Source organism: Cyanistes caeruleus, chromosome 1 (assembly GCF_971803275.1).
Source record: "Cyanistes caeruleus chromosome 1, bCyaCae1.hap1.1, whole genome shotgun sequence".
Lineage (NCBI taxonomy): Eukaryota > Metazoa > Chordata > Aves > Passeriformes > Paridae > Cyanistes > Cyanistes caeruleus.
Genome location: NC_141701.1, coordinates 87613567 through 87632340, shown reverse-complemented (window position 1 = coordinate 87632340; position 18774 = coordinate 87613567). Strand labels below are relative to the sequence as shown.

Here is an 18774-nt window from a genome sequence, read left to right as displayed (position 1 = left end):
CACCATCCATACTGTTGCAAAAAAAGCACAGTTTTTTGCTAAATGTGAAATCCCTCAATCAGGTAAAGGAAACTCAAGGAAAACCAAGACGCACTGGAACTTCACAGAGTGGCTGCAAGTATTTTTCTCAATAATCACTAATCCCATTTCTCAGAAATAGCTAGTTGCTAAAAGGTTTTAGGGGGTTCAAATTTTTTGTTTATTTATTTGTTTTTAAGTAATCATGTAGAGCATATTTTCTTTTTGGTGTTTGTCACTTACTAAATACCCTTAAAAAATATGATGTTAAATGCTGGAGCATTTGTTGCTGCTATCTATAATACACACTGATTTACTACACTAACATTGGATAAGGTAAAAAAATAACCAAACTTTTAAAACACTGTAAACATAAAAGCTTGAATTTCTTAAATATATATCTATTGTCCTGTAGTGATTATGTATAATGTCAAATACCTCTGCACATAATTACAGAAAACACAGCACAGCCATTTTATAGACTGATATGAATAATAACTGGATTTTATGTATTTTCAAGCTACATCTAATTTGCACATTTTGCCCAAAATGCCTTTAGCTACCTTTCTTCTAAGTTCTTTACCTGATTCCTTTGGTCATTATGCTCTATGCATTCTGCTGTTATTGCTCTCATTTACCTTTTTGCTTGTCATTATTAAATACTTTTATTTTTTCCTTCCTTCAGCCCCACGTGGAATGATCACAAGAATATCTCTCTCTAAACGTATTTTTTGTCTCTCTCTTTTTTTTTTTCTTTCTTTTTTTTTTTTTTTAATGAAAGCAGCAGCTTTGTGTGGGTGATTCATTGTTCACATCAGAACAGCACAGCATCAACAAAACCTCGAAAAAGAACTTCTGCAGGATTCCAAACACTCTTGATATCACCGTGGTGTGAAATATGCTCGTCAGCTCCGGGGTGCTTTTCCAGGGCATTAAGGCAGTCCCAGTCGCTGGGAAGCTACCGCAGCCCCTGACCGAAGCGCACCTGGGAGGCGACGTGGCACCCCCACGGGTGTCCTTGTCACTCCCGGCAGCTGCAGGGAGCCCAAGCAGGAGCCCATCTCCATGCTCCTGCCACCCTGGGCTCCTTCCCCACGTCCCGGCTGCTCTCTGGGGGGCGGGACACAGCGGAGTTATTGCCCTGCCAGCAGGACCAAAGGTACTATCATCGGGGAGAGTGTGGCCAGCAGGCGGAGGGAGGTGACCCTGCCCCTCTGCTCGGCCCTGGTGAAGCCACATCCGGAGTGCTGTGTCCACTTCTGGGCTCCTCGGTACAGGAAAGACAAGGAGCTCCTGGAGAGGTTCCAATGGAGAGACACAAAGGTGGTTTGGGGTATGGAGCTTCTTTTGAAAAGAGACTGAGGGAGTTGGGCCTGTTTAGTCTGAAGAGAAGTGAGAGGGGATCTCATCAATGCATGTAAATGTGTCAAAGGCAGATGCCAAAGAGGATGGTGCCAGACTCTTTCAGTGGTGCTCGGAGAGAGGAGAAGCAGTGGCCATAAACTGTAACAGAAGTTCCACCTCAGCACGAGGAAGAACTTTTTTACTCTGAGGGTGGCAGAGCACTGGAACAGGCTGCCCAGGGAGGTCGTGGAGTTTCCCTCTTTGGAGGCATTCCAAACCCTCCTGGACGTGTTCCCGTATCACCTGCTCCAGGTGACCCTGACTTGTCAAGGGGGTTGGACTGGATCTCCAGAGGTCCCTACCAACCCTAACGATTCTGTGATTCTGTGATCTCCGCGGTGTCCCCCAGAGACACGTGGGGAAGCCCTCGGCAGCCGTCTGTGGCAGCCGGGAGCGGGGAGCGGCCGCTGGGAGCCGGGAACGAGGGGTCGGGCCCCCGTCCCGCCCCTCAGGCGCGGTGGGCGGTCCCTGGCACTGAGGCCCCGCCCACAGCGCGCGTGAGGTGGAGGGCGCCGTCCCCGCCCGCCTCAGGCGGGGTAGCGGAACGCCGAGAGAACGAGCGAGCTAGCGGCGCTGTGTCGATGCGCTCGCTGCTCGCGCCGACCCCTGGCGCCTCCCGGCCGCCACTTCCGCCGGCGCGGGCCCGCAGGAGGCAGCCATCCCGGCGGGCGGGCGGGACGCGCTGGCGGGGGGCGGCCGGCCGGAGCCGCCGTGCCCCTCCTCGCCCGCCGGACAGGTACGGGGGCGGGGCCGCTTCCCCCTCCTCCCTCCCTCCCTCCCTCGCTCAGGGACGGGGGGCGAGAGGGGAGGAGGCGGGGTCGCTTCCTGCGAAGCGTCGCCCGGCATCGGGGGGCCATGGGCGCGACGGTGAGGGGCGCCGGGGGCAGGATGTGGAGCGGGAGGAGGCTGGCACTGAGTGTCGGGAGGGTTTCGGCCGGCCCGAGGAGGCGGCGTCCCGCGGGGCCCGTGGGCAGCGAGGCGTTCCCTTTGCCGTGGGAACGGCCTGTGCCAGCCCTGCCCGGGACAGCTGGCAGGCACTCGGGAAGGGATCGCTCCCGGCGCAGGGGAGTGGGCAGGCAGGAAGCCTCAGGGATCACGCTGGACCCTATCCCCTAGCCTCTTTTGCCTCCGGAGCAGGACGCAGGTAGCGTCAAGCAAAGTATCTGCTCAGGTTCCCGTCAGATGGACTTTGGCGTCCCAGTCACCTGGCACATCCCGGTTGTGGTGCCAGCTGCTGTCCTGCCACCAAGCATTTCTGGCATAGTCTCCGGAGGATCACGGCCAAAGGCAACGTGGGGCTTTGCCTTGTGTGTCTCAGGCGAGCAGTTTTTCTGAACCTACTAAGACGCTTTTTTGTTTCTGCCAAAATTATGGGTTTAACAGATGTTCTTCAGTGTTAAAAAAACTTGGCCAACCAAGGCTCGAGCTCCTTCATGATGCTTATTCCACGCTTACTACAAATTGTTAGCTTTTTGGAGGCCGAAGAAATTTTTCATTTCTACTCACTTTCTCATTTGTTTCTCCTTCGTGTAATAATCACTATTTTGTGTGCGAGGGTGAAGTACTGATCTCCAAGGGACTTTTTTAAAGGGGAAAAAACATGAAGTCTGTGATCTAAGGAATCTGTTTACACTTTTACACATTAGGAGGAGAAAGAAAAGAGGGAAATTGGTATTTTACACAAATTAGGACAGCTCTCAACTCTTCATAAAACAGATTGTTGTATGATTGTTCAAGATGTGAATTAATTGCTTGAGGGATTTTGATGAGAGGAGGAGGAATAACCGTTTTCATACTTAGAAAAATATCAGTTTGAGAAGTCAGTGAATTTCAGAAGAGTTCTGTCACTGTTGCTAATGAAATTGGTGGAGACTGTTTCAAGTATATACATACATTTACAGTTTCTTTAATGGTTACATAATTTTCCTGAAGGATGTAGAGAAAGAATTACCATGTATCATAGTTTTATGGATGGGGGTGTGTCTGGAGTGATAAGTATTTCTTACTGCTTTCATGACAGACCCGGTAATCTGCAAAAGAATTAAGTGGAGAGACTGTAAAATCTGATGGTGTTCCTGAGGAAATATTTTTAATAGGAATAGTTGAAAATCAAAGATTATGTTAATTGTGTGATTTAATGCCAGTAGGCAGCTCAGCACTACAAAGCCACTTGCTCACATTCCTCACTACCCCCAGAAGGATGGGGTGAGAGGAAGAGTAAAAAAAAAAAAATATATGGGTTGAGATAAATATTTTTTAAGAACTGAACAAAAAAAATGAAGAAAGAGAAGCAAACCAAAACCGGTGATGTAAAGATGATTACTCCTCCCAAATCAATGTCCAGATCAATGTAGATCAATGTCCAGCCAGTTCCTGAGCAAAAGCTGGCTGGCCTCCCTGAACCCCCTCCTCTCACTTTTTGTCCATGATGTCCATGGCACTTTATGGAATATCTCTGGTTAGTTCAGGTCATCTGTCAGGCTGTGCCCCCTCCCAGCCTGCTGTCCAAACCTCGGGATGTTCGCTGCAGGGGTGGGCAGAGGAAGAAAGAGAAGAGGCCTTGATGCTGTGCAAGCTCTCTCATCAATCACTAAAACTCCCAGTTTTTGGACTCTTGAGCCACTAATGATAGAGGATGAGGGGTAAGCTTCTACTTCCATGCTTGTAGCTGGTCATAGGCTCAAATCTGTAGTTTTTAGCAAGGTTTCCCATATTGTGGACTTGTCTTGGACTTTTGCTGAGAAGTTGAAGGAAAGGAGGCAGGACCACAGTGCTTCAATATCAGTTCTTTCACTGTCAGTTGGTCATGGAGATCACTTCTCTCCCAAGCAGTCAGTCCTGTGAGTACATGATAGGACCAGTTAGAGCTGTTGAGAAACTCAAACTGGTTTTCTGTTGTTGATGTTTTGGGGTTGATTGGTTGGTTTGTTTGCTATGTGGAGTGCAAGAATGAAGCAAAACTGCTTTCATAAAGCTTTGATGGCCTCTGGTGTTAACTTTGGTGTTAACAAAGGTAACTGATGTTAACTTTGGACATCAGAAAAGATAAGTAAAATTTGTGAATAAAAACAATTCAACAAAACCCCAAAACCTTTACATTTTCCTTATAAATGTCACATTCATTTACTGTTGTTGTTGGAAGTCTGTATGTTATATCCCATCTAATTTAGCATTTCTTTCAGCTTTCAGACAGAAAACACACAGAAGGAGAAAAGCAGGCAGAAGACAACAACAGCCCCGAATGCAGCGAACCAGGAACCATGGATCTGAAATTCACTTCATCAAGAAAATACATTTCCATCAGTGTACCTTCCAAATCTCAAGCTATGTCTCCTCATATCAAATCAGTAGATGATGTAGTAGTTCTTGGCATGAATCTCAGCAAATTTAGCAAACCTACTCAATTCTTCATCTGTGTTTCTGGAGTTTTTATGTTTTATCTAATCTATGGCTATTTACAGGTAAATATTATGAAATTGTGTCTTAGGCCAATTCCTCCTACCCCTTTTCTTTTTCAATAGCATAATAATATAGCGTGTATTTTAATATGTATAGATGTTTAAAGTAGATATTTATTACAAAGTCAGCCTTTCAGTATTCAAGAAAAGCAAGTAATATAAAATCTAAGTTTCCATTATGGTTCATGTGCCTGTAAAGTTTAGATTGCTTGGACTTTCATAATTTAATCTTTTACTTCTGTTTGCAAGATACACCATAGTCTTCATTGATGCTGAAACCTTTAGATCTCCCTAAGTTCCATGAGTACTGTACACTCACAGTCATCTTATTTTACTCTGTGCTATCAGAAAAGAGCTAAAACATGTACTGTGGTAGTTTGTTAAAAAGAAGCATAATGTTTATGCCATTTTAGTTAAACATTTACCATTCTGCTAATCTTTTCTCTCTTATCTTGAGCAGCTACATTTCTGTTCCCCTTTTTAAATTATTTTTAAATTCACTGAGTATTCTCAGTAAAGCAGTGATTAAAAAACTTGATAGTTAAAAATCAAGTTTCTAATGCAGTTTTCAAAAGTAGCTGAGAAGTTTGTTAACATAAAGTTACTTCAAAAAAGAGAACGTGATCAGTAATTAAAAGCAGAATCTCAAAAAAGCAAGTATTAGGTAGCCTTTTCTTTTTATAACTGATACACATAAGATATACATAAGTCTTTATGCAGTGTATGTTATTTTTCAGTAACAAATTTCTCTGGTTTAAAATATTCCTACAGCATACAAATTTATGAATTCACGAGTGCTATTTAATGTAGGCACTCAGAATATTAGGTGTGCATTCCTAAGAGCTGAAAATTGTCAGTAAGCATGTTTGTTAGAGAAAATTTGTATTAAATTTATCCTGAGATATTTATAAAATCTGAATAAAAATAATCTACTGAAGTAAATGAACCAAAAAGCAGCAAAAAAGCAGGCAGGAAGCCATCTGTAATATGAGATAATTACTAATGGATCAAATGTATTCCCCTAATTAATTGATCCATTAATTTTAATGTATTTACAGCAGTAAATTTTCTTGTTTATTTTGGAGAACCTAAATTGTCTTTTCTTTTTCAATACTTTGCAATTTACGTATGGCAGATAAATCTAGTTAATAACCAGCATCTGCAAAGGCTAGATTTGCATGTACATGAAGGAAAAAGGTCTGTTGATTTCTTTGTCCATTTAATATGTACATGACTTTGGTGGGTTTTTGTTTTTGTAGGAATTGATATTTTCAGTGGAAGGTTTTAAACCTTTTGGTTGGTACCTCACTTTAGTGCAATTTGGATTTTATTCCATTTTTGGACTAATAGAATTGCAGTTGATTCAGGACAAAAGAAGAAGGTATGTGTTTTTCCAAGCATTTTACCCACTGTCCATGAAATTAAAAGTATTCAGTACTTATGGTAAATTTAACTTATGTTTTTTGAATGTGAGTACTGTGAGGCATTGCTAGCAGTTCTGTAGATAAAAGAAAGTGAATTTGCTGGATAATGTTAGAGAATATTTTAGAAGCAACCATTTGGATTTCAGACCTGTAAGTAGTTTTGTTGACTCTGCTGTCACTGTCCCACTTACAGAACATACTGTATCCTTCAGGTGGCTGATAGAGACTGACTCATATATGTGTTGCTTGGGATTATCACATCTAGAATAGAGCCAATGCACTTCCCAGCACTTGAAGCCATCTGTCAGTGAATATGTTTTCCTCAAATACTGGCATCTCCTCACCAAGAGGTTCCTGTAATATGCTCTGCATCTTGGAGAGTGTCAGAGGTCTGCTTTCTGCTTGCTGTGTTGCTGAGTGGGTTTGCTTCAAAGGATGTGCTGAAGTGTTGTAATTTTCATTTAAGACAGCACTCATAACGCTCTGCCACAAGACTGTTCTTTGTTTTCACTGCAGTTGACCAAGGAGATTTTTGATGTCTTGAATCCCATGGAAATGGGATATTTTCTGACTCAGTGTAGCCATTCTGTAGCCTCCTATCCATGCCTCTGCAAAGTGTTTATTGAGGCACTGGAAATTTGAATACAGGCTATCATGGCATACTTGAATTCTAAAGTTGCCTTATATTCTAGCTGAACATAACTAGTTTTCCTTACCTGCAGTCAGCACTGAATGATTTTGCATATACTGGTTTTAGATTATAAAATTATTTTTTAACCAAACAACATAACTTTGATAAATTATTCCTTTTATTTTAAACACTGACAGCTTATATTTCAAATTATCTGACTTTTTGAGATACAGCAGATAATATGACACAGTTACCTTTTAGGTTACTAGTATTTATGGGGTTTTATTAGCAGTTAATAATGCTTACAGAGCATGACTCTACAACTAAGTTGTGTTGGAAATGTAGATCTGAAATATATTTTATTTTCTATAACCTAGGCATCTTCTTGTAGATATGCAGAAATATATATTTCTTCAATTTTAAATTTTTCATGCATGCCTCAGAGTATGTGTACATCACATAATGAGTTACAGGGTTGCAGCAAGACAGCTCCTTATGTTCTTGGCATGGTTCTGTGAAAAATGGCTGAACATATGCACAGCAATAACTGTAAAAAAATCACAAAGTGAGCACAAAAGTAACTGTTTGGTCATCTGTTATGAGGTGATAATTTCATCAAATTGTGAACCAAATGTCTGAAAATGTTCAACAAACCCCTCTGTTCATGGTACCTGAATCACTGCTCTCTTAGTTTTGTTGAGTTTCATAAACAGTGGTACTTTTTTCAACTTTCTTCGTTTTGAAAATACCAAGTTTCACATGAAAACTCCACCAACTAAACTGTCACAGTGACCTGTGACAGAACTAAGACCCAGGTTATCTCGGTATGCCAATATTCTGTTTTTCTTTTGACAAATAACCTGAAACCATTGTCTTGATTCTAGTGTAAATAACATACCTTCTCAGAAGGCAGTTAAAGAATTACTATGTGAATACTTCATGGGTCATAAAGTTTTTATTGTCTTGTATTTGTGCTTTTTATTTGCAGTAATTGAAAGAAATGAAATATGAAATCAGACATTTATGTTCATTTTTAAATTTCTATTGAGTGAAATTCAGTGAGAAAGATGTTGAGGTTGTATTACAAAAGTATTTATTTACCTGAACTTCCTGAGCTTAAGCTCCTCTAGATGAGTCTGTAATACCAAGATTTGTATGTTTATATTTTGTAGAATTCCTGGCAAAACCTACATGATAATTGCATTTTTGACAGTGGGAACTATGGGTTTGTCAAATACCTCTTTAGGATATCTGAATTACCCTACTCAAGTCATCTTCAAGTGCTGTAAGCTGATTCCAGTTATGATAGGTGGGGTTTTTATACAAGGTAAGTGTTAATCTATGGTGATTTTTTAAAAATTGTTTCCTTGGGAGGCAGTCATAGATGGAATCCTGTACTTTAATTAATTCTGCTGGTAGAATTTTTCCTTTAGGAGGGAACATGAGAAATTCTGAAGCATCTTCCGAAAAAAAATGTACAAATATAATTAGATCAACAGAGAATGTGGGGGAAAACATTCTACAGGTCACTTGCAAAACTTCATTTTTACGCAAGCTTTCTTAATTTTAAGTGTAAGTTTGTTTTCACTTCATAAATTAAACAATTTCAGTATTGAAATGGAAAAAAAAAAAAATCCAACCATGAATTGTGAAGAAAATCCCTACTCTTGTTTGAAAAGAATAATTCCTAAATTTTGAATTGAATGTTTAATCAGAAATACACCTGATTTTGCATATCTTTGGCTAGTCCTGAAGTCACAGTGTATATTCCAAGAAAAGAAAATGGAATATGGAGAAAAGCAGATAAAGGTTATAGTTATGTGAATAAATATACATCAGTGTCTCTGGATTTGGGAGACTTAAGTATGTTATAAAAGTTTGTGTTCGATACACAAAAATTTAGTCAGTAAAACTCCACATGGACAAGTATTATGGAACAAAATCTAGAATGCTGTATTTCTGTTTCTGGAGGTAATTCTGGCCTTCCAGTTGAAAAACAGCTGAATTTTCAGATTTCAACTTTACATATGTACATGCCTACACAGTATTTACCTTTTATTAAGAGTAATTTTTTATCATTTTAATGCAAAGTGACTGGTATTTCCCTATAGCTCTGTGATTTGTTTTTTGTGTTGTAATAGTGTTGTAGGCTCAGAAGCTGTTTTTTTTTTTAATATTATTGTTAAAAAAATTCAGTTCAGCAAAGTTCCCTTGGAAGTTTATGTTCAAAGTTCAGCTTCTGAGCAAAGAATGTTATTTGGAACAAGATCTACTGGCACCTGCTTTTTCATGCCCTTATTTTTTTTTTCCATTCCCCTCCACAATCCATCTCTCCAAAACTGTAAGACAATGTAGGGCTCTCAGAGTACCAAAGTTATCTGTTAGTGTTTGGAAATGACTTCTTTCTGATCAGTAAAGGCAGCCAAAATGTCTTGTATGAGGGAAAAGTATTAAAAAACATCTAAGCTGTCCTGAAGTTGCTAAGAGAATCCTTTGTCAGGGAGGATGTGCTTTGTGTTGGTGCTGTAACTGTGGAATCAAACCAAAGCTGATCACAAGAATCAGATATTCCCCATTAGGGTCCTCCCCTGTGGTTGGAATTTCTGTTGTAGAGGAAACTAAGTCCGGTTGTGAAAGACCAGAGCATTAAGTCTTCTGTTTAAGTAGAAGAATGACATTGGAACAATGTTTCCTTTGCCTTCTAGTCTATTAAACAGGATAAACATGAAATTCTGATAGTATTAACAGTCCATTCTTGCTTTGTATTTTTTATTTTGTAGGAAAACGTTATAATATTGTAGACGTGTCTGCTGCCCTATGTATGAGCCTTGGATTAATATGGTTTACTTTAGCTGACAGCACAGTTGCACCAAACTTCAACTTGACAGGTAAAGACATATTATATTTTAGAGTTTAAGAAAATGCTTGTTTTTCCCTACAATAAACATTGCATAGAAGTTCAGAGCTATTGCTGGAGTGCCTTCAGATATCCTACTGAAAATGCAAGTTTCACTGTAGATCTGCTCTAGCAGAACTCTGTGGCAGAAAAGACATTTATTTAAACTGTAACTGCGCCCTTTTGGTTGAAATGTCTCATGTATTCGCAAGAAAGACTTACCCCAGTACATATATATTAAAATAAATATTCAAAAAATTTAAAAAATATATATTTATATATTTATATATTTTATAAAATATATAAATATTCAAAAATTCAGTTGGAACCTTTTAAAACTTAAGAAGATTGTCTTTTCTAGTTAAATCTTTAAGTATTTTTCCATTTCAGAACCATTTACTTTATATTAATTGATGATCTTAGTCAGATCTGCTGTAGTTTTTAGGTGGAGTTCTCACATTTTAACCTTTTAATCCTGTCTAAAATCAGAAGCAAAGCAAGAATTTTAACCTGCTTAGGTTTAAAAATTTAGTTGAATTTCTTTCTCAAATGACAAAGGATAACTAAATTCCTGAGTTCATTCCAATGATTTTTGTAGAACTGTCTCCATGCAGATTTCTTTCAGAACTAATTTAAGTCCAGTTTTTCCAATTGTTTTTACTCACGCTTTACATCCAATACAACACTGCTGGTCTCATCCATGGCTTTGCTGCTGCTGATGCTGCTGCTGATTCTGCTCAGCATTGCTGCAATGAGTGGAACAATTCTCATACTCCAAACTGTGTAATGGGCATAAGAATAACATTTTTCTTGTCCCCACATGCACTCTCTATGTGCACTGATGCTTCAGGTTCCAGGTAACCTTTCCATCTCAATCCAGTGCTGAACCATGCATTTGTCCAGTGGTGTGCCTGGGCCATTAAGCATAGCTGGAACATGAATCATGATGGATAATGCCCATGGAGACATGCATCCATCACTTTACAGAGTGAAATTGGTGAGCTGGAGCGGTTATGGTATCTTTGGACCAGAGAATGAATCCATGATGATGAGATATCTATATTTTTGGCATTACCAATATTATTCATGTTACCATGTCTTTTCCACTACCTGATAATTTTGAATGATGAAGAGACCTGGAAAGTCTAGCCATGGTAAGGAAATGTAAAAACACTGGTTTAGAAGTCCTTGCCAAGAAAATACCACCCAAAACTTCATGAGCCTTAAAAATGTTAAATCTTCCACCTCTGACTCTAAGAACATAGGATTAAGAAAGTAAAACATTGCTTGTTTCTAGTTTTCTAGTTTCTTCCCTGACACAATCCTTTAAGGAGCCAAAACTAGAGCAGGTTTTGATTTGCATTTTGATGATAAGTATCTTCTGTAGTGTTGTATACTTAGGAAAAGTGGTATTTCAACCTGTGTCCATCATTAAATACAACAGTCATGAAAGTTTGTAGGTTGGGAAATGAGCTGTGACTGACATGACTAGAGTTATCAGTTTTTTGTTATCAGGAAGATGCTTACAGTAGCGACTGTGTAGCGACTTCATTGTGAGCATAAACGGTAACCTAAAACCATCCCTGAACAGTAGGTTTTTTTAAAAATTAATGTTTCAGTAACCAAATATTTCTACTGTGAGTCCTCTTGCATTTGTTGTACCTTTACATCTAACATTTTTATTTGCCTTTGTCAGGAAAAAAAATAATGTGGGATTAACTACTCAAAGAAAGTATTTTCTCTGGTTATTTATCTTCATTAACTAACTGCAACTGATACTCTGTCACTCTTGTTCCTACAAAAACTACAGCTGTCTTCTTTATAGCAATGTCCAGATGTTCCCATCAAGCTTAGAGACACACACAGTGCTCAGGGGTTAATTGGTGGAGGGAGAGTGGAGGTAGGCACTGCTTTGCAAGTGTGTCATGAAATATTTTTGCTGATGGTTAGAATACGTTAGAGGGGAGGGGTGGTTATTATTTTTATGTTCCTTGGACTTTTTGCCACTATTTTGCTCATGAATATTCTGAAGAGGTTTTTGTTTGTTTGTTTTAATAGGTGTGGTCCTAATATCCCTTGCCCTCTGTGCAGATGCAGTTATAGGAAATGTACAGGAAAAAGCTATGAAGTTGCACAATGGTTCTAATTCAGAAATGGTAAATACCCTATTTGCAATTTTAAAATAACATTTTATCATAGGCAAGGCCTACATTGACAAAGCATGGGACTTTTCTCCTGCTTATGAAAGGAAAAGCTCTTGGTGTACTGTTCTTGGGGTTTTCTATTTGTCTAAGGACTTCTGCTGATTTTTCTATTTCATTTTTTTAATCTTTCAAGGGTGCTGCTTTCTGTGTACAACTTCAAATGTATACTTGCAGCTACAGAAGCACTCATTTATATCAACAGTTCCTTTGTCTACCCTGCAGGCCTGAGATCAATGTAGTGTTTTTGGTACGATCATGCACTTAATCTCTGAAAAATACACACTGTTCTTCTGGTATAGCTGAGCATGTGTTACATGGAACATGTTGCTTTTCTTACATGATATACTTCATATTCTAGAGTGTTGTAGCACTTGGGAGGCAGTTTTTTTAAAATCTTTTGAAATCTTTAAAACTCTGGGTGAATATTTTTGTTCCTGATTCCATGAAATACATAATTTTGAAAATGTCTTGCTCAGTATTTTTAATATACTTACTTGGAATGTGGATTATCTGTCCATATGGTCTGAGGTTATTTTTCTTTTAAGACAAAACTTATTTGAATTTGGTATATTTTTCTCTTAAAGTTGAGTAAATACCAGTAATTTTTTTTACTGTAAAAGGCATGATATGAATACACCACAGATAAAAAGTTACTAAAATTTATTTTCTGTATTTGGCATGTATTTGACATTTAACTAGAAAAATCTAGTTTTGCATGAGAATAGCTTCATAAATAGAGAAAAAGTTAGAAGGAACCTTTGTTTAAAGATAGAAATAATTTAGGAAGGCTCAAGAAGTTTGAGCTACAAGTGTCTGGAAAGTGAAAGACTATATACCTTAAAGTGTCACTGTATTCTGTATTCTTGTTTTCATTCTTGTACCTTTTTTGGTTGACTTTCTGTTGACTGCTGCTGGGGGCAGAGATTTAGCTAATGAGGAACTAGTGCAGGTTTCTATAGCTGTCATTTCCAAAATCCAAACTAAAGTGCAATCTGTAGCTGTTTCCTTGCCCACTTTGTGTGTGACAGTTGTTGCTGCGTTACCTACAAAACTCCTGCTATCTCCAGGACTTTGCTTTTTATTCTGCATTAGTCTGACAAATGTTGGTCCTCATGCTGTATACTCCTTGCAGAGGATGAGTGTACTGGTTTAGAGCATAAAGGTTTTGTTTGTTTATGATTTAGACATTACGCTTCAGGATTTTGTTCAGAGAATTTGGTGCAGAAGTTCAAGCAGAATTTTGGCAATAATTTTATATATTTGAGACTGTGAGTGAAAATTGAATCTGAATTGGTGATCATGTTTAATGGACAGTGAACTGGAAAGAAAATTGAAAAATAAAGGATCCTGTTATCCACAGAGTCTCTCTTATTCTGTCAAATTTGGAAATTGCCCTGAATTTAAGCAATTGTGAGAAGGGGAAAGATGTCTTGTGGCTGAAATAGTAACCACTGTTCTGGAAGGTAGAAGTGACATATATTACACTGCCTAACAAGGAAAGAGAAATGTGGTGCTTATTCCTGGTTGTGAAAAGTGAAGTCCTTGGGTACTTAGGGAGACAAGCTGCATGCAGAGGCAAGTGATGAACTAGGGACTGACTTTTGTGTGTATAAACAGTGTCAAGAAAAACTCTGAGGATTAGGTCATCAGTTTTTAAGTGTTTGAAAGCAGGTCTGCTCTTTAAATGTGTATTCTTCCTTCTTTATTCTAGAGCAGTGATAAGTGTTCTGTTGTCTCCTGGAATTGCTATCAATTTTTAATAGACTTTTCCCAAAAACTGAGATATTATAATCAGACATGGAGTTTTGAAAGCGCAGTAGATCAGGATGTCCAAGGCAGTATTGTGTAGAATAGTTCCGTTAACTCATTCCCTTTTTCACAAGAAAAGGCTACTAAATGTTGTCCCAACAGCTGAATGCCTCCCAATGGATGGATGGATGGATGGATGGATCAATGGACAGTTCCAGTTTCTACTTCTGTTGACTCAGCATGGGAAAGGATAGATGGAGGTTGTTTTGTTGCTCAGTGCAGCTATGAATTGAGCAAGGGTGCAGACAAAATAGAGAGCTTACCTGTTTCCTGAGTGTTCTGAGCACTGAGCTGGTCATATTTGAAAATCCTGTATGCCATAACCATCATGCATGTGTGCAATGCATGTGAACTAAAGTGACACAGGTGAAGCTTACATGACTCTTCTGGCAGTCCATGGTGATTTTGTGCTACCCTTTGCACATTTAATGTAGTACAGTTCTTCACTCTGCTGGATAAGTAGCAGAAAATGATGTATGTGTAATGTGTTCTTCAGACTATTAAATTGCACAGTTGTGGGAAGTTTTATTTAGGCTGTGAAATCCTGAACTTGGAGGATTTACCGTGGTTGACACTGACCTCAGGATATTATTAACTGACTAGCTTTCCAGACTTCTTTTATGTTGTTGTAGGTAGGAAGAATATGTCTAACACTTACTGTTGACTTTTCACTGTACATCAGCTATTACACAAATGCTAGTAAAGGTGTCACCAAATGCTGCAAATTCAGCTCTGAGAAGCTGAGCATATTAATAGGGCCAAGCATCTGAAAGCATTTGATTTTGTCCTTTTGAATAGTATCACCTAGTAATTATTTTTTCTTACACTATTCTAGGTTTTGTATTCCTATTCAATAGGTTTTGTGTATATTTTATTTGGATTAACATGCACTAGTGGATTAAGCCCTGCAGTAACATTTTGCTCAAAGGTAGGTGTAAAGATTTCCCTTTTTCTTTGAAGAACCTCACTGGAAAACCTTGCTCTGTATGATTTTGAAAATCTCATCACTTCTCTCTCTAAAGTTTTGTTTTCATCATGTAAACAGGTTAATGTTTGTATTACTTGTATTATTCATACAGTAAGCAAGTTTTTCCAGTCTTTGATGTATAAGATACGGTAATGTTTTAAAAAGCAACAAAATCACAGGACCAGACTTATGAGCTTATAATTTCATTATTATTTTTCCATTATTTAACTAAAATTAAATAAGGATTTTTGCATGAATGCATTGTTGAACAGCTTATTATTGCTCAAGCAGTTGATTAAAGTCTGTAGTTTTATGTCATTTTGCAATACCTCAGGGTTTATTTTACATTTTCCTAACCGGCTTTTTTTATTGTTGCAGCATCCAGTTCAGACTTATGGTTATGCATTCCTTTTCTCCCTGACTGGGTATTTTGGCATATCCTTTGTTCTAGCTTTGATTAAAATCTTTGGTGCCCTTCTCGCTGTAACAGGTATGAACAAATTATATTTTTACTGCCTTTGTATAAAGACAAAGTAATCCTATTCTATTGTTTAGGACAGAGCTTTTGAGAATTGTCCTTACTCTGCCTTTTTTTCTGTTCTTTATGCTGACTGATTTGTGTAGCATGGATCTTCACATGGTACAATGTGTTTGAGAGCTTCCTGATTCTTTTTGTGACACAGTTTAAACCATGAAGAGCCTGTTAAGTAAACTTTTGCATATAGTCTGTGATATGTTTAGTGCAGAAACAAACACTGTTCTAAATGGAGAAGTTGAAACTGAATCACAGAATCACTTGTGTTGGAATGAACTTCAAAGACCATCTAGTTCCAACTCCCCTGCTATGCACAAGGACATTTTCCACTAGACCACTTTGCTCAAAAGCTCCATCCAACCTGGCTTTGAACACTTTCAGGGATAAGGCAAACACAGCTTCTCTGGACAATTTGTGTCTCACCACTCTGACAGTAAAGAGTTTCTTCCTAGTATCTAATCTAAAGCAATCCTATTTCAGTTTAAAGCCATTCTCCCTTGTCCTGTCACTACCTTCCCTTGTAAAGAGTTCCTCTCCAGCTCTCATGAAGGCCCACTTTAGGTACTGTGAGGTGCTATATGGTCTCCCCAGAGCCTTCTTTTCTCCAGGTTGAACAATCCCAGGTTGAGTCTCTCAGGCTGTCTTCATAGGAAAATACAGAAACAAAAAGATGTGCATCATTTAAAATGTAAAAGAGAAAGTAAAGATGTTCTAGAAAGCCATAATAGGCAGTGACATTGTTTCTAAGCACATGAAAGAACAAGCGTTAGTCACAAGGGCCTGGTAGGGGGGAAGGTGTAGCAAAATGTCATGTAGCTACTTTCCTTTCTTCTTCCCCTAAAAGATCACCCTGCTTTCTGTCAGTTGATGCTCTACTTCATTCACAGTAGTGGAGGGGAAAATACATCATTGTTCTCCAACCTGAGGGTTGCATGCTCTGATTTCCTATCAGTTATTTCCTCTGCAGCATATCAGCTTTGTATTTGCTTTTAACCAAGTTCAGTAGCTCTCCTGACTGGAAATTGACCCAGAGGAGAGGGTTGTTTCATGCATTAAAATACCTCTTTTTAAAAAAAAAAAAGTCTCACTGTATTAAAAAATAAAAAGTTTAAAAATGCCCTAGAATAGTAAACCTTTCCCAGGTTTTCTTATGCCTGACCTTGACAATCCTAACACTTCAGCCCTTTCTGTCTTGCCTATAGCAATATGAAAATGTTTATTGTGCCTTGGAAGAACACCACATTCATTACTGTCCCTCCTACCTCCCCCATCCACCCTCCCCCTTCTTGAGGGGAGTGGGGTGAAAGAGTTTAATGAAAATTGTATTTCTATTAGCAGAATGAGAAATTATCAGACTTAATTGGGAAAAAGAAGAAAAGGCACTTAATTTAGAAGGAAATGGTTACATAAATATTTTAATTAATAACTGATTTGAAAGAACAGGAATAATTGTAATTAGAAAAACTGAAGTAATTTAACCATTTTTTAAATTATTCATCTGTAAACTGTTTTCTAATTAAAACTCAATTTTCTTTTTCATTCTCCTTTAATTTTTCATGAAATAGAAAATCATTTTATTTGATGTGCATAAATTTCTCAAAATGTAAAAAGAAAATTATTACTAAAAAGTTGAAGTTGGGGCAGATGAAGCAGTGGTGAAGGCTGTTTCTTCTCCTATAAAACACTCTTAAGTGAATATTTGTTTATGGGGTAGAGTTGGGAAGAATGGAACTTGTTTTTCTCGCCAACACTCCGTGAAAATACATCAGTAGTGTAGTTTTGCCAGTGTGTTGCAAAGACAAGTGTAAGACTAATTTGGATGTAGTTACACAAACATGACCTTCCAGTATGGTATTGTAAAAGGAACTTCATGATAAGCAAAATATTTTCTGATAATAAAAAAATATATTCTTTAGGTGCAGACCTACTAAACCGTGTACTGGGGTCTTTCTCAAGTGAGAGCCCTGTGCCATCATATAGAATAACATCACCTCAGGCCCTTAGCCTCCATAACTAAACTTGTGTGCCTGGCTGCATTCTTACTTTGTTTTTAAACATCTTCTACAACTTTCGCTCATTTATTGATTTTGTTTCAGCAATAAACTACATAGGTTTCCTGGTACACAATTTCCTAGTAATGCTTTATCCTTGTTCATTGCAGAGAACATTGAAATTGTTCAAATAATTGTTGGAGCTATAGTTAATTTCACAACAACCAAAGAGTTTGTCTCTATTTTGGAAACAGGATTGTGTTCTCCACTTGCTTACTACTTTGATTCTTTTTAGTGAGCAGATCACATGCAGAAGAATGTCTCTTAGTGGTTTTGAGGAAAACTTCCTAATCCAGTCATTGAAGTCAGACATCCTTGGTCTCTTAGGCTTCTAAACAAAACTGTAATTCCCTGCAATGTTAGGGAAATTTTTTGTAACTTCAAAAGAATGATGAGAGGATCATCTCATTCCGCTCATAGAGCCCAAAAAGAGCACAAATAGAGCCCCAAACACCATGGAGTTATAATAACATGAGGTGGAAATGGCAAGATATTTAACCTTTGGTCTTTGGTCTACATCCAAGCTTTAACAGGTGAGTTTATATCATCAGTTACTTGCATGGTGCTCTCAGAGACTGTGGATTCATTAGCATGAAGGTATTAAATCGTCTTTTTCTGGAAATTTCCTTGCTGAAGGTAGTGTGATGAGATGGCACTACAGACACAGTTGTTTACAAAAAATCACATGGTTCCAGTGCTGTTTTGCTCTGCGCTGGTGCATCTGCAGTCTGTGTTTGCACCAAGGGTGTGATCATCATTTTAGTGAGACATTTTATGAGGTTACCTGCTAAGCCTTTGTTATGTTCTTTTGTTGTAACTGAATTCTTAAATAGGTTAATACTTGTTTTCCTCTGCAGTAACAACAGGAAGAAAAGCAATGACCATTGTGCTTTCTTTTTTGTTCTTTGCAAAGCCATTCACGTTACAGTAAGTATTCATAGCTTTTAGTGGATTGCGAAGTATTTTATAAAAAAAAATTATGTTCTCCATCATGGAAATATAACAACACTAATCATATTCAGGGTTCAGTGCTTGTCTTTTCATATCTTCTACAAATATTGGTGATCTACTGTAAATATTGACTGGCTTGTTGATGCTAATCATGCTAGAGAAAAGAACTTACATTTTTCTAAAGGTCTGGAAGACAACAAAGAAATTTTAAGAAAAACATATGATACATAATAAATTATTTGGGTACTTTCTCTTAGTGGAAATTTTGGCTAAAGGAAGGGATTTTCTCCATTATGGTATTGTTCCTGCTTTTATAAGCTCAGATTTGAATTCTTAACTAGCCCTTTTAAATAACTGTGTTATCTTGATACATGAAATTGCCAAATGTTTGGGCTTGGGTTTATTCCCTTGTTTTAAATTTTAAGA

At 38.2% G+C, this 18774-nt stretch overlaps 1 protein-coding gene across 5 annotated transcripts in view; it reads left to right on the top strand.

Annotated features, from left to right (window-relative positions):
• Positions 1 to 2053: 2053 nt before the first annotated feature.
• Positions 2054 to 18774, top strand: part of SLC35B3 (solute carrier family 35 member B3) — a 38368-nt gene continuing 21647 nt past the window's right edge. For 2 of the 5 annotated variants that reach the window (XM_086901433.1, XM_086901411.1), the window contains exons 1-9: positions 2068 to 2158; positions 4605 to 4883; positions 6140 to 6261; positions 8108 to 8262; positions 9716 to 9823; positions 11890 to 11987; positions 14680 to 14772; positions 15190 to 15301; positions 18255 to 18324. In XM_086901433.1, the coding sequence (XP_086757559.1) occupies positions 4683 to 4883; positions 6140 to 6261; positions 8108 to 8262; positions 9716 to 9823; positions 11890 to 11987; positions 14680 to 14772; positions 15190 to 15301; positions 18255 to 18324 (959 nt within the window). In that variant the 5' untranslated portion in view covers positions 2068 to 2158; positions 4605 to 4682. Of the gene's footprint in view, positions 2159 to 2189; positions 2290 to 4604; positions 4884 to 6139; positions 6262 to 8107; positions 8263 to 9715; positions 9824 to 11889; positions 11988 to 14679; positions 14773 to 15189; positions 15302 to 18254; positions 18325 to 18774 lie in introns of those variants that run through there. The other 3 variants (XM_086901439.1, XM_086901422.1, XM_086901449.1) reach the window with 3 other exon arrangements.